Source organism: Euprymna scolopes, chromosome 32 (genome assembly GCF_053919585.1).
Source record: "Euprymna scolopes isolate OS-2025 chromosome 32, ASM5391958v1, whole genome shotgun sequence".
Taxonomy (NCBI): Eukaryota; Metazoa; Mollusca; class Cephalopoda; order Sepiida; family Sepiolidae; genus Euprymna; species Euprymna scolopes.
Window position 1 is genome coordinate 91,956,543 of NC_136513.1, and position 16,323 is coordinate 91,972,865.

Here is a 16,323-nt window from a genome sequence, read left to right on the forward strand (position 1 = left end):
TTGATGTTATTTCCATTTTATTTGACGATATTTTACAGACAAAAATAAAATATTGTATCATTCGATTTTATTAGATAAAATCATCTAACAGGGTTTTAAAAAGCTTTGACAAAAATATAGCGAATGATTTTACAATGTTCATTTTCAATTTTTAAAAACAAAATCGTCAGCGGGAGCGAATAGATCACCCAAGGTTTCAATTTTATTCCAAAGTTTTGAATATTAAAATTTGGAAAAATAACAAACTATCTTTTGTATTGAAAAATGTTCAATCATCCAGAGCAGCATTAATTCTCCAGGCGACGTGAGCAAGGTCCTCCATTTGGGAAAGGTAAGCCACTGTGGAATTCCAGCCTTGCTGCAAATGAAAAATTTTAGAAAATTTGTGAAAAATAGTGGGGAGGGAGACTAGGCTGAAAGTTGAATACGAGCATCAAGGTTATAATACAGGGTGACAAAAAAAAAAAAAAAAAAAAAAAAAAAAAAAAAAAAAAAAAAAAAAAAAAAAAAAAAAGCGCCCCCCCCCAACTCTAATTAGGCCCCATTTCTTAGTGTTTTGTCTGAACAAAATTTAAGTATTCTTTGTGCCAGCTCCCACTGGAGTCTTGGTGTATTCACGGTCGTTGATTCTGTCATGTCCTGTAAAAATAAGGGCAATCGGTGAATGGAGATTTTACGTATTTTTGGGGGTCACCCCGTATAAATCTCACCCGTCTGTTTAAATGTATACATGTTTGCCTAAAACTTGACAGAGGCGACGAATTTTCACAAGATCAGTATCGTTTCGAAGCTTGGCCCTTCAGACGATAAATATTGAAAATTTCTACAAGGAGCGGGGGGGGGGTGGAATCGCTTGTTGCCGAAAGTCATACCCTCTTTTCGATTGACTAGTCCATGGTGATAAGCAATAAATACCAGGGAATGCGGACAAGGCTACCCAGGCAATTTTAGTTCAGAGTGTTGTGTGCAGCTTTTTACATACCACTTAATCGAGCTTGATCTCGCCTACTTTTGTACTTAAATTGCAGAATTGCATAGGTGAAAATCTTTAAGGGTCCAATATTTTGGGATTCTAATATTCAGAATTATTCAGACTCAGTAATATGAACACCCCACCACTCAGAGCTAAGACACCAAAGACCCTTGGGAATTTGTTAACTGGAAAAGGAAGGGTTGTCAGTAGAAAGAGGCATGTCCAAGTGCAAGGAGGAGGGGGGGAAAAAAAAAAAAAAAAAAAAACCCAAGAAATACAAAGCGCAATCGAAAATAGTCAGCTGGGAGCGACCGATAGGATTTATTTCCCCCGCTTAAACAGATTCCTGTTTCAAGTCAATGTTTTTGGAGTTAATTTACAGGCAGTTGAGTAGCCGAGAGCAGATCCGGGAGAGTTTTTTTTTTTTTTTTTTTTTTTTTTTTTTTTTTTTTTTTTTATATATATATTATATATATATATATATGTGTGTGTGTGTGTGCATCACTTAAGGCCAAGAGGCCACTCCAGGATTAGGGTTAAAGAGTGTACAGTAGACAATTGGACAATAAAGTAATCGCTAGTCATGGAAATTCGGTAAATTTGTTAACTTGTATGGGATGACTCATCAAAAACTTGTTTACGTTGAACTTTAAGAACCATATTGTAGTCAGCTGGAAAGCAGGAAAACGGAAGACAATTCCACAGGCGTGCAGTTCTAAGAAAGAAACTGTTCATGGAATCTTTAGATTTAGGCACAGATAAAGAATGGGGAAATTGACTGTTTTCTGCTAGACAGGTGTTTGGTCCCCCTCGAACTTTCACATAAATTGGAGTTCAATCGAGCACTTGCCATGAAAATAACGATAAAGCAGAGAAACTCGCAACATCTTGTGAGAGGTTGCAGGGAGAAGAAAAGGACATCCTACGAGGCTACAAAGTCTATTTTGAACTATCAAGGCAGAAAGTCCTTTCTAGCAGCTCCTGCCCAGATGTAGCAACAGTACTCCATCCTTGGACATACCTGGCTCATATAGAGAATTGCATCAGCAGTGAAATATCTACTGGATCAATAGAAGGATCAATCCATTTTTCCAGCAGCCTTGGCAATGGATTTAGTGTAAGTGTTCCATTTCAGATCAGGAGTAAAGATCAAGCCCAGAAGTTTGTCAAAACCTGAGCCATTCATTTCAATTGATGCCAGATGGGGATCAGAGCGTTGATGTAAAGATAGAAGCTTGGTTTTATATGCATTAAAAGTAACCAGCCACCTTTTTCTCCCATTGTACCACTTGCTCAAGATCAGAGGAGAGAGAATCAGAGAACTTAGTTTATGGTCTTACATGTGCTACTATAGTGTTATCAGCATAAAGGTCTACGAATGATGTAAGGATGCGATTTGGAAGATCATTAATGTAGATCAGGAAGAGAGTTGGGCCCAGGGTGGAACCCTGAGGGACTCCAGGATTAATACTGTGAGCTTATTTCTGCCCGTCAACCACTATTATGAACCTATCAGAGAGAAATGATTTAATAATTAAGACATTTCCATTTAAGGATGGGCGCTAGTTCTGGTTGAAGTTTTTTTTAGTACTATAATTGGGATACCGTCAGGACCGGTTGCTTTACTGGAATAAAGGTTTTTGATTAGCTTGGCAACATCATGTACAGATATTTGTATATCAGTGTTTTCTGATACAGGAGGAAATCAGAGGGGTTGGCAGCCTTGGTCACAAAGGGTAGAATTAGCTGCAAAGTTCTTGGCAAAGAGTTTGGCTTTGTCTGATGCTGATGAGATTACCTCAGATCCATTGATGATAGTTGCGATAGAGCAGACGCTTCTGTTCAGGATTCCGTTTGCTATTTGCCAAACTGGTGGGAACCAAGCCGCTGCTCAGCTACTTTGGAATTAACGGACTGAGGATACAGCTCTTGCGTTCTTTATTACATTTTACAGTAGTTGCTGGCAGTCTTGAAAGCGGCTTTAGTCTCAGTACATCTATTATCTTGGAAGTAATGGAAAAGTTGATTTTTGTGCAATGGCAGCAGCACATTCTGGAGAGAACCACGGCTGGCTATTAAGTTTTTGCTGGAACTTTTGAGGGTATGAAACGGTCTATAGACACCAACAGAAGCTTCATAACTAAAGACAACCAATTTATACAAGGTGTTGCATTTATTTTAAATGTAATGTAAACTAGTGCTTTTGAAACAGTCAAGCCAGAATAAGATAAAGGGAAGAAATCCATGGTACACAAGCGTTGGGGGGGGGGGAGTTACATAGTTGTTGGGAGACAAAGATATGGTCTGTACCCAATGTTAACGAGCAAGTTTTTATTTGAGAGAAATCGCTCCAGAGAAGGCATTTACGTAAATACGAAATTAGTTCAAGGACAAAAACTTTAAGATTAGTTAGTTGGAATGGATCCAGACCCAGAAAACGGCAATTCTTTCCTTTTTCAGAAAGATTGCTTATGGAATATGAGGACTAAATGAAAAGCAGGAGTTACAGGGCTAAAAAAAAAAAAAAAAAAAAAAAAAAAAAAAAGAAGTTTTCTACTCTTTTACATTTAAGGGTCAAGGTGCAATTGTATCACAGATCAGTTGAGGATACACGAACTGGTCGAGAACTCCTATGTGGACAAAGCATATCTGAGGTAAAGGATATCAAGAAGTTTTGTTTAAGCTATAATGAGCCAAAAAAGGCAATAGGCAGTTAAAATTTGATAACATTAGAAATATCGGCAGCGTTGTCTTTTTAGCCTTGTTGCTAAGGTCGATATATCGATCATGCAGGGTTGGAAGGTTTAACAGCATTTCAACCTCTGAGGGGTCATTTTAGGCAAAGAAACTTGTTAAAAAAAATGTGAAACAAAACTGAAGATGCTTCCTAATTAAATATCTATTAGAAAGACCTGTGAAGATTTCACAATGGTATCTTTCACATGTAACATTGCTGGTGGACATTCAATGTAAATGGAGACACTGATATTACTAATCCTTTTAATTCTTGGCCTTCGGGGCCATCAAAGTGTAGTATCTGTTCCGGCAGGCGACCCCACATATAAGACCTTGGTCAATGTAGGGGCAACCCTTCATACCAATTGTCACTATCCAGCTCCCCTACTCCCCGGGGAGTTGGTCCCCATTTCCCCTTCACTCCTCACTTTAAAATCGGCCTTGTGCCTAATTTGCTCAGTGGCAGAGCAAATAAATACCTCAAAGTGTAGTATCTGTTCTTCAGATGCTGCACTTCAATTTCTTGTTCTGTCAGTGGAGGAGAAATCCTTCACGACTGAAGGAATTTTTATTTTTGTTTCTTTCCTCCACATTAAAAAAACGACCCTGGTGTCTAACCGTCCCGTGGGGAGGTATTGTAAATAGGAACCCTTTTGTTAAAACTAAAGTATTTATCCAAGTAATCTGGTTATTAAAGCTTTATCTCCAGTATACTTAAGAGGGACATTTCGATTGTATGGACACGACAAATGGAAACCCCACGATATTATACCATCTTTAGACAGAACAGATACTACCCTTGGATCCTAGCCAGAAAGTATATTTTAGTTTTACATATGGCCCAAAACTTTTTCTTTGAAATTTTCCCTTGTAATCCTATTTATTAGGAAACGAATAAAAGTTGATAACACTCATGTTTGTATTTTATTACCTTTCTTAATGCATAGGATCTCCCGATCAAGTCTAATATATAAACGGCTATATATCAGGGTAGCCATATTTTCAAACTACCTCCTCCGAAACCAAGTTATAGTGGCGCTAGGGGCCCCCTCAAACAATTGGAGGTTTTACAGGCTGTTCTTTTATGGGTCTTTAGCCAGTTAATTGTTTAAGAGCTAAAACTTGATTATTAAATGCTTTGTACATTCATCTTAGTTTATTTCTAACTGTTAATCAGTTTATATGTCCCGTTAGTCCAGTGGTAACGTCACCAGCTTTGAACACTACAGTTTCTGTTTTAGCTGATGGCACCTAATTTGGAAATCGTGACTAATATATGAAATCCGGACACATTAAAATTTAAGCGTATTTTACGCCCGGGGAAACCAGCCCCCCCCCCATTAGTCATGATCTAGAACCAGGACACGTATGCACATTTATATGTATAAATAGATAATTTACGTCCATTATGAGTAACCCGTTTTAGAAGGTTGGCTACTATTTAATTCAGATTATAAATATTGGTAAAAACAGTTACTTACCCTGAAAAGATAAGTCTGGTCACCTGGTTCCAGAAAAGAATTTGTACTGACGTGGCCATAGAAGATTCCCACAATCCTTTTTTGGTCATTTTCCTAAGAATGGAAAAGTTTTAGTTAACAGTTAGACTACACACTTGACTAATCTTTCTTGCAATGATTTATTGGAAGGAGTAAAGATTAGCGTTACGTCTGATTATTTAAAAAAAAAAAAAAAAAAAAAAAAAAAAAAGTATATCATTTGACAGATTTATTCAACTTACAGAGCAAGATGGTAAGGTAGAAGTCGCTGGATGTGTAATGAGGGTTCATAAATTTCCCCGGGAACATTTTGATGGCATATATCCCAACAGTCGGTTCTGATACGACAGGAGCATGTTCGAAATTAAGGTTTCCGTCTAGAGCATAATTGAATCCTGCTTTCATTTTAAACCAATTCAAGCCATAAAATTAAGGTTTTCTACAGTACAATGTAGACCACAAGGTCTTGGACTACGTAACTGCTGATTTCAATGACAATATGGAAGTCAATCATTCGTTGGTCCTCATTCAATCCCAGACAACGTCAGGTCTCCCTGCCACTATACATACATACATATACTAGCAAGCATTACTTACATTGATTTTGTTTGTATTAATGTTCATCGTCTGCGTAACTTTATCAAAGAACGAAGTCATGCTATTCACTTCTTCAGCAATTCGGAAAGTGTAGTCGTCCAATATACAGAAGGCGATTCTTTGGATATGAGCGAGGAGTTTTGTTGGAGTCATCTTAAATAATAAAAGTAATACATGATAAAGAGTTAATACAGATATATGATGTAGGTAACTATTTGATTAACTCTTAAACTATCGGTCACAACACTGAAACAGGAAATCATTAATGGAGAATAACTCCAGAAATATCGACAAGTAGAAATGCAAAATATTTGCCGACATTTCTATTTTTCGCATGCACAAATTCATAGCTTTAACTGTTTTAAAGTTATTTTTTTATGTCAGGTTAGCTCAAATAGTAGGGAACACGACCAGAGAGCTGAATATTTTTTCGATTCAAGCTAATGGCACCCAAGTCTTAATTTTGAAATCAATCAAAATTGAAGCTTGGCAGACGGAAAGTGCTTCTACGCATGTGCAAATATAGATTTATATTTCTAAGGTTATTTCAAGTTTATGTTTCGGTTCTAGCTTATGACTAGGGCTATAGCAGAATATTGTTTCGACTCCAGTGTGTATTCATGGATATGCTTTTATATAAAGTGATGGGGGTTCTCGGTTAATTAACTGTCAGATATATACTCGAGAGTCAAAATATTCTGTTATAGCCCTACTGATGACAAGTCTTACACAAAAAAAAAAAAATTGGCTATACTATAATTTGCTGATATGAAGCCTGTATTAACATATTTAAGCCTATGAAACGCCAATATAGCCTTTTCTATACAGAAGAAATTTCCATGACGACTAAAGCATAGACTAATTTAGCAAAATGGATTTAAAATGCAACAGATTTTGATTGAAAATTCTATAAGTCGAATAAATAGTCGCAATGGTGGTGGTTGGGGGGGGGGTGATGTCTTGGTATACTCACACTTGATCGCGGCGAAATATCCTTGAAAGCCTCTAAACATTCTTTCACATTTGTTGGACATTTTGAAAACAAGAGAAGCTGTTCTTTCTCGGTCAAAGGAGATTTCTGAAAAGTAAATTAGATGCTTAGAAATAATTTAAAGTGGCATATTTTAAATTAAATCAATTTTTATACAAATACATAGTTCACTTCAAAGATTCATTTTTTTGCATGTATAGTTTAAATACAAGTTAGGACATAAGCAACTCATGTGTATCTGGCTTAATCCAAGTCCAGTTTTTTTTTTATGTCTGAATTAAATAAGGCTGTATTTTGACAATAAGTTATCAAAGGTCTTCTAAGTGGTCCATTGCATCTGGTTTATCAGTGCAGATAGGGGACTTTACATATCCCTAGTAAAAATCTAATGGAGGTTAATTAAAAAAAAAAAAAAGTAAAAATTGACAGGTCGATTTCATGAAATTACTCGTTCATCCAAGGTCTCAGTAAACCGATAGTATTGTAACAGCCGACAGCTGCTACTAACAAGCAGAGCTACTTCTCATACTTTTGAGATTTGAAATCTATTTCTCCCTGGCTTGTCCAATCACAAACCAGCTCTGTCACGTGACTATATAGAAGGCAAAATCACGAACCCTTCTTTCACGGGGTTCTGTCTAGAAGCACATCGCCTGGGTCTTCAGCCCAAGCTGAACGTGATTATTACAAGCTATATTTCTCTTCAAACTCCTTGCTTCCACGTGCGCGTACGAACAATGAACTCTTACCAACACGTTTCTCTTGTACTCTAATAAAGCTACTAACAAAGGTAACAAATAAAATTTAATATAGAATAAAACTGCCATTTCGTTGTCTCATTTCCATAGTATCATTTGCAAACTGCTGTCAGTATCTTCAGGTTGAATTGTCAAACCTAGCGCAACTAAAAAATAATCAGTTGCCAAATCTGCAATTAAAAAGGGTCGTCAGTTTAAAGTTTGCCACATCAAAGAATGTATCTACACAAAGTGGAGTTTTGTGCCACATCAATATTAAAAGTCTACTTTTCTATGTACAGCACAATCAGGTTGACACCAGTCCTTGCCAGATCACCGAAGTTAAGCAACATTGAGCCTGGCCAGTACCAGATGGGTGACCATTTGGGAAGGCTAGGCGCTGTATGTACCTTCTGGGAAGGTTGGGGCGTGGGGCCAGCACCCTATAAAAAAAAAAAAAAAAAAAAAAAAAGGCATCCAAGTCATTTTTTTTTTTACTTGGGTACAATAACTGAAGGGAATATTAGCTCTATAATACGAAGTCAGTATAAACTAAATTATATTTAAGTGTATGACCAGGCAATGCTGTGCAGTCTGTTTATTATAATTCGACTGCATTGAAACTAAATACAGAAAGTTTCCTTTCTACAGTAAATCTATTACCAAGGTTGCTAAAAGGTTTTGATAGTATCTAAAACTATAGTTATAAAGTTTCTTTCCAGAAAGTTCCCATCCAGGGAATATTACACAACCTCTTCCCTGCAAACTACATTATAGTCTTCAGATCCTATATCAAACATGTCGACTCTTCTGCTTAAAATTTTCCATTTTTTATACAAATCACAAAATGCAGCATGAAGCCATTTTATGTAAGGAGCTTAAAAAAAAAATCTCAAATTTAAAAATTAGCCAAATGTTATATGGATAAATTCAGACCTAAAAATTCACCTTTGTTGGAAACCTCATTCAGTGAAAATTGATTAGGGGGGGGGGCACAAAAAGCAAGAATTACAAAGTTGCCAAAAGTAAAACCAAGGTCCACTTTCTAGTCTATCATTTTAAGAATATACATTTTAATCCTCCCAGTACTGTTCATCTGACAATCTTATCCCCCAGTGGCTTTTGACCTCAACTAATGAAAGTTGAATACTTACTACTTCAAAACAGTTACATGGTAAACTGGTGTAAATGAGATTCAAATTCCTGGTAGACTGAATAATGATTGGTTAATTAGTTATAGAATTAATCTGCTAGGTACACATTACAATTTCTATTATGGATAACCTGCCTCATAATCTTTCGCTTAGTGATACAAGCACCAAGTGAAAGATTCGTTCAGCAATCTTTCCCACGAAGGTGGTTAAATTCAGTTTTATCCGAAATGTCACTGCCACTTAAAAAAAAAATCCTATACTAAAGTAATGTATGTTTATCTAGTGGATTCACCGTTAAATTAAAAGATTATAAATTTGGGAACAATAAGCCCATTGTGTGGACTATTTAATTTCGTGGTAAAAGTGAAAACCTTTGTGAAGTTTCAGATTGTATATTTTGATATTTGATGACAACTTCATTTCTTGAAGTCTCATATTTGCATTAATTTGATCCATATTTAAAATTTTGAATTTCAACTTGACTCCTTCAGCTTAAGCCTCAACTTTCAGACATTTTCTAAAATCAGAAGGTCATGACCAGGATTTTAGACATGAGGTTTTGTATTATCTTTAAGACTAGCTGGGGTGCCCGGAGGTGTTGAGAAAAAAAAAATTAGGCTCAAACCTATACTGCAAAGGAGGAAAAGAACGTAACGTCTTTGCCATTGCATCCATCGCCAAACCTGGAAGTGGCAAAGGTTTAAATTAAGGCTAGTCAATCGAAAAGGGAGGACTTTCGAAAATATTGGCAAAAAAAAAAAAAAAAAAACCTTTGTAGAAAAGGGCCCAGTTGAAGTAACTAATGTTACTAGCCAATTTGATATTTGTTGTCCAAAGTCGAGCTTCAAGATGATACAGATCGTGAAAATCGGTTGCCTCTGTTGAAATTTTAGGCAAACATACATACATTTAAACAGACAAGATTTATATTATAGACTAGCGGGGGTGCCCAATGTTACCCAGGTGTTTGGAGGTACGTGTTGAGCACAAAAGTGGTAGTAAGCAGGCAGGCTTGAACCCGTGACCAAAGGTGGAAAAGAAAGTGAAAAGCGTCCAAATTTAGCGATGTCAATCAAAAAGTTCACATGCAGAAATGAAAATTCCCACAGGCACAGAAATGAACGTTTGGCTTTTGAGGAAACCAGCTAAAAAAAAAAAAAAAAAAGAAAAAAAAAGTGGGGTGGGGGGCTCTGGCAGTATCCAAATAAATAGCAATTGTCTGATATAAAGGGTTTCCCCTACATTGATCAAAGTGGATTGCCTTTCTGGACGTCCTGGTCAGAAGGCCAGGAAGTTTCATTTGCTTCAGTTTCATTTCATTTATACGAGAAAACAAACCTGGGAAAAGTCCCTCAAATGTGGAAACGTCAGTTTGCAAATCGTAGATATAATCTAGAAGTACAAGTTATAAATAAATGTAGTCGAGAAGTCCTGCGAAAAAAAGCCTTTCATGGACATGCACAAACGTGGCCGTTTTGCCATTAAGGACCAAGGTGATGCAAAACTGGGAATCAATTTTGCCCCATCTTATAACAGATTCCAGTACATGTAATCTGTCACTGCAATCTGGCACTCTTACTATTGAGCCACTAACGTTACCTAGAATTAGGTTAGCTTTCCAATGCTCATAATTTCTAGGGTCGATATGAACTACCCCCTCCTTTGTTCAGCCTATCTTTCCTTTTCACGGCAGTTTGACATACGATTTTCTTTATCGGATGCAATTTGGACAAATGCTAAAAATGGCTAGAATAACTACCCATTTTCTTAGTTGGGATTTGTACTTGTCCCTTTTAAAAGCAGGTTAGTTTTAGAAACTAAAAATATTTTCTACCAATGAAAAAAATCTTAACCAAGTAAAAATCCTGTGTCAAATTAACCTACAACTAGGGCTATGAAAAGTTCTAGTTCATAGTTTTGACTCCAGTATATATATATATATATATATATATATATATCAGACAATCACAAAAGATAATCAGTGGATATATACCCGAGAATCAAAAAGGTCATAGCCCTACCTATAACATTGATTTGGTAAAATGAAATTGGAGTTTCAATATGTTGACATCCGAGATCTTGTCTTTATTCTGCCTCAAGCTGAAGTTCCTTTAAGACTATTTCTCCGGTGAACTCAATTTTTTTTTAAATTTTTTTTTTTTATTCAAGAACTTTACAACCTCAGTCTTTCATATTTTACATCTATAAAAATGTAAAATGTTTTTTCCTAGTTAATATCTTTCATTCCAAATCCCACGAAGTTATTAAGGGCCATAATTTTTCTTTCACAAGTTTAGCTACATTTATATCGAGTGTTAGCACTGCTCTTAGCACTTTTCAAAGTTTCCATCAAGATATACCATCCAAAAAGGCAGAATTACGATGTCAGCAGTGCAAGATTTTCTTTATAGTAATTAGTAAAGGCTTCATTGTAGACATGTAAATTTATTCATCGCTGAAATAAGTGAAAATACAGTCTTAATCTGGCCTTAAAATCATTGAAGTGAAGTTATTGTCGGTTAATGAGAATTGATACTTATAGTTCGGTCAGAGTTAGAGCAAAATAAAAATTAACTCACCTTATCCACAATTTTTTCAGCCAATGTTTCCGCAAAATCATAATCATACACACATTGGTCAATCATCTAAAAGAAAAAATATTAGGATTTAAAATTTTACAGCAGAAACTTAATTTTTGAAGTTATGCAATAAGACCACATGGTTCACCCAAAAATAGCACCAACCTTGGAGTTGACAGTCCTGGACTTCGGTTTTCTCTGGCTGTGTAGTCTATTACACATTTGTGACCATCAAGGTGGGGGGGGCACTAATAAAATCAAAATTCCCAAATATTAAGTTGCACTCTGCATGACCCCATCGACCCTTTACATGTAAACATCACTCCTTGGTTCATAAGTCATTTCCCATCTGCTCAGAGCTGCGACTTGCATTCTCAATTGTCCAACTGGCAACAATCTTCAGTTCCACCACAAAACTAAAATATATTGACCAATCTTGTTAGGTTCATCTTGATTAACGATCCTATTCAGCTCCCTTTTGTGTACCTTGGTGAAAAACTTTCATTGTTTTGCTGATAAACATTTATATTTTTACTTCCTAATAGGGGGGGGGGAGACAATCGTATGGTGTTGAAATATGTAGTGCTGCACAGCCAATCAGATTCATGCAATGACATTCAAATCAAGTTGCAGTTTCATTTGAAAATTACTCAGTATCTAAATTTGGCCGTGAGGTGGGGAGGGGGGGGGAGGATTAGAAATTGATGACGAGACTACACTACCCTTTCATTCGTTGTGCTTTCTTTCCTTTTCACTTTTATTGAAAATTAGAGATGCAATTTGGCCGAATGCTAAAATGCAAATGGTTTTAATTGCTACCCTTTTTGATTCATTGTAATTCACTTTCTTCACTCCCAAAACCAAGAGACTCAAGTGTGAAGTGAATTTCACAGCCAATAAAATTAGTTTCAAACTCCAAAATTAGCAATTCTGTAAAATTCTACAAACTTTACAAACACCCTCCCCTATGTTAAGTTTCTAAATTAACCCAAAAACGATATGTTAGACAACAAATACCCAACTTAAGGTGATCAACCAGCACACTTACCAATGTTTACCCAAGAAAAATATAAATGCAATACTCACAGCCAAGATTTTTTTGGTTGCTTCATGTACAGTGTTGTAAATTCCTTCAATTTGCTTGTGTAATTGAAGCGATTTTTTGTAATTCCTTGGAAGGAAAAAAATTTGATTACTTAGGAATTAAAGAGTTTGATTAAAAAAAAAAAAAAAAAGTCTAAAGTCATTTATCTTGTATAAAAGGAGATAAACAAAATATGAAGACATCCTAAATAAATCTCGTCAACAGACAGAAAATTTGATTTTTTTAAAAATTAATCACAGAATATACTATCTTTACAAAGCCACCATTCGCACATACATGGAGTACTGTTGCCACATCTAAGCTGATGCACAGAGTCTAAAAAGACAATTCTAAGGCTTTACTGTTGGAAAAATTCCATTGTATTTGGATAATTCGGGCATTTTTCATTAAAGTTGTTAACCAACTTCAGGAGGTAGGTTGGTCGAACCTAGAATTCGCATGAAATTTTTTAAATCCTTTAATCCACAGGTACTCCTATGCATGCTCTCGTTCTTGTATCAGAACGTGTTAGATAAGTATCTATAATAACAAAAAAGACGATTTTGACTAAAAACTAATGCCTTATGCATCTTATCACAAGTGTTGTTGAGAAACGTTAACACAAAAAGGCTCAGCATATAAAGTCAACTGTAGGCGCTTTGATATGAGGGGGTACATTTACAATGAATGTTTCTATTTATAGCACAATTGAACCATGATACTTGATATTTTCATTTAAAAAAAAAAAATGAATAAATTTAGTAGGTTCTCCACAGTGCAATGTAGACTATAATATATTCTGGACTAAGTAACTTTAGGAAGGATCAGAAAAAGGCGATTTTACAGATTTCAATGACAATATAGCAGTGAAACATTCATTGATCCTCATTAAATCCCGGACAACGTCAGGTCTCCATGCTACTTACATACAGAGCATTTTAGCCCGGCGTTACCCAGGTGTTTGGAGGTGTATGTTTAAAAAAAAAAAAAAAAAAAAAAAAAAATGGGGGGGGGGGTCAATGTTTTTAACTGACCCCTATTCCTTAACATTTGTTTTGGGCTCAAATCAAGTTAAGTTAGATCGATGTACAAGGAACCTATATCTAAAATTTTAAGTGTTTAGATCCAAAATTGGTGGAGAAGTTTGGCAGAGTTTTAAAAGGTCAAATCATTAAACTTTGACCCCTTAACAGCCAAATTTATGGCCGAAAACGGATTAGAAATTTTCCAAAATCTCAGTACCCTGTATATCAAATTTTGAGTCTGTAGACTTAAAATTGACAGAGTTATTGCATAGGGAAATGTACAGACAAACACGTTCACTTATAGATGTACTGAAAGCATTACTTACATTGATTCTTTGTATTAATGTTCTATTCACTTTTTCAGCAATTCAGAAAGTGTAGTCATCCAATATGCAGAACGTGATGACTTGGATATGAGCAAGTAATTTACAATTGCATTTTTGGTGTCATCCATACGAAAAATTTAAACTAACCTTAGAATTTAGCTTTTACAACTGAAGCTTATCAGAGTAAGCTCTATACCACTCCAGATGAGAATAGGCCAAATAATGTAAATCCTAATTTCAAAAACTTAAAACAGCAATGTTACATTCTTGTACCCGTTTTGCAAGTACTTTAATGGCATGTGCTGATGAACTCCTTGCACTTGAGTCCCAACTAACTCAAAATTCCACCCCTTCACTGTTGAGGTTCGTAGATGCCGGAAAAATTAGTTTCACTGCTCAAACTGTTAGACAGTGTGTTACGTTATACATTTCGATGTGTTCTTATTTGTAAGGATAATGTATGTTCTTTTGTTTCCATATTAAGTGTTCTTGTTAAAGATATGAGTCTTAAGATGAGTCTTAGGAGTGTTCATGTAAGTGTTCATATTGGGAGAGATGGGATCATTAACACGTAGATATAAAGAGAGTGAGTGTACATATAAATAAACTTTGAGGTGATTCGCTATCTAGATAGACCGATAATCGAGAGGTTTGCATTTATGCCGATGGATTGACAGGTTGGCATTTATGCTTTGACAGTTCGTATGAATGTGAGTGTTTGTATAACAAATAGACACATTTACTTTCTAACACATATTTTTAGATGATGAATTTCAAATAGTTTTTACACATAAATAGACAATACCTTTTTCATGTAATGATGGACACAGGAGACGGAGTTATAAAACACTCCGAACATTTATTCTTCCACTTGAACCGGTTGGTGGCTTTGCATTCAGGAATTCAAAGGTTCACATATTAAGTTTCAAAATGTGATCGTCTCGCTTCTAGACGATTGAAACCCATGTCTGTCGATCTCAAACTCCCTGAGTTTCTCACCAACTCCAACTAACTCACTTCCTATATTGAGAAATCCATGCATGTCCGGCCAACGTGACCAAACTCACGTGCCACCAACATACACGACTGCACGTTTCCGACATTATGATTTCCCAATAACCTATTTTTGTTATTTCCACAAAAGAATTCAACCTGCATATCTAATTGATTTAACCCATATTTTATTATCCACATTCTTTTAACAATGAATAGTTAATTATTTATTTCATCAGAATTAACAATTCACTGGACATTCCATTTAAACCTATTCTTTAAAACTTATATCTAAGGTTCGATTTCTGCTCTCATTTTATTTTCATTTTAAGTAATCTATTTTTATACTTGCATGAAAAGGAGACAGCCCTTATCATGTAACAAGTGAAATTCCCTCTCCACTTCCCACTGCTTTGACTAACTTGCAGGATTTGAAATGTAATGTGAACAAATCACTTCATAGTTCCAACACAAACTTACTTTCCAGCTTCAGTGTCTGGAATGCTGTCTACTGCACCAGCTTTAGTGAGGCGGTCGACAAATGCAGGGTAGATAGTTTCATCACGTTTGTTGAGCTGGAAAAGAAAATTAACATTCAGGATTAATTTCAGAATTAAGTCTTTGCATGTCAGTTTTACAGCATTCAACTCCCTCCAGAGGGGTTGAATGCCGAATTCAGTAATTATTTGGAAAAGTTACTAGGTTTTCAAATATTTATCCATGGTGTCCAGATTTATGCTTAGATTATTTTTAACTTTGCAGAACATGAGTGACAAAACTCAACCTGTTTGGAGCATTTGTCAGGAAGCCGGCATCTTCAGACAAGCTGATTGGGTAGCACTAACATTACCACACAAGAGGGGGACCTAGGAGCAAGAGTAAATAACTACGTTCCCAAATGAGTTTAAGTGAGGATTCAAAGTTTATTTGAATGGTTATTTGTTGTAGCTGATGTAACCGCTGGCCTTAAGGTTGGTTTTTATCAAACTCAAACCTATAGAATTTTGAACAGAAGCCTCTAATACAAGATCGGCATCTCCGAAAAAAAAAAAAAAAAAAAAAAAGCTACATTCAGCGAGTTTAACATTGATACTCGCTAGAATCTGACTGCTACCAGAAAGGAGTTCATTTAACATTGAAAGTAGTGTTTACTCTGGTCGGCATGCCATACCATCTTGACATCAAAGTATTATATAGTTGGCAATTAGAGCAATTCTGTTATTTGTCAGTTTAATTATTGGTGCATCTATTTAGATATCTATAATTAGAAATAAGAGATGTGAACTGTTGATAAAGTTATCAAAACAAAGACCTTGTCAAACTAAGGTTTGCACCGGAAGGTCTAAAACAGCTGACCGGAAGTGACATGTCATTGGTCATGTGTTCTGTTAGCTGGACAGATCGTAGAGTTGGAATTCAGACGTTAAACAAAGTGGATAGGTTAATGGATAGTCTTCCCCCTCCCACTGGGAAGGAGGTGAGGTGTCTCAAAATGGAAACATTCTGTATTGACACCTGGGAAGTGAAATAAGATTCAATCAATCAGTCTTGGATCGTTTGAAATCTTTCCAACAGGATCCAGCTCCCAAGATGGTCTGGAATCAATTCAGAGGAAAAAAATGTACAATG

The 16,323-nt window shown here is 35.9% G+C and overlaps 1 protein-coding gene across 1 annotated transcript in view; it reads right to left on the bottom strand.

Annotated features, from left to right (window-relative positions):
* LOC145256490 (uncharacterized) overlaps positions 1-16,323 on the bottom strand; it is a 31,992-nt gene continuing 15,669 nt past the window's right edge. The window contains exons 7-13 of the mRNA XM_080115437.1: positions 15,175-15,269; positions 12,353-12,437; positions 11,267-11,332; positions 6,779-6,883; positions 5,806-5,958; positions 5,191-5,283; positions 1-358 (exon numbers count right to left, since the gene is read on the bottom strand). Coding sequence (XP_079971563.1) covers positions 269-358; positions 5,191-5,283; positions 5,806-5,958; positions 6,779-6,883; positions 11,267-11,332; positions 12,353-12,437; positions 15,175-15,269 — 687 coding nt within the window. The 3' untranslated portion in view covers positions 1-268. The remainder of the gene's footprint in view (positions 359-5,190; positions 5,284-5,805; positions 5,959-6,778; positions 6,884-11,266; positions 11,333-12,352; positions 12,438-15,174; positions 15,270-16,323) is intronic.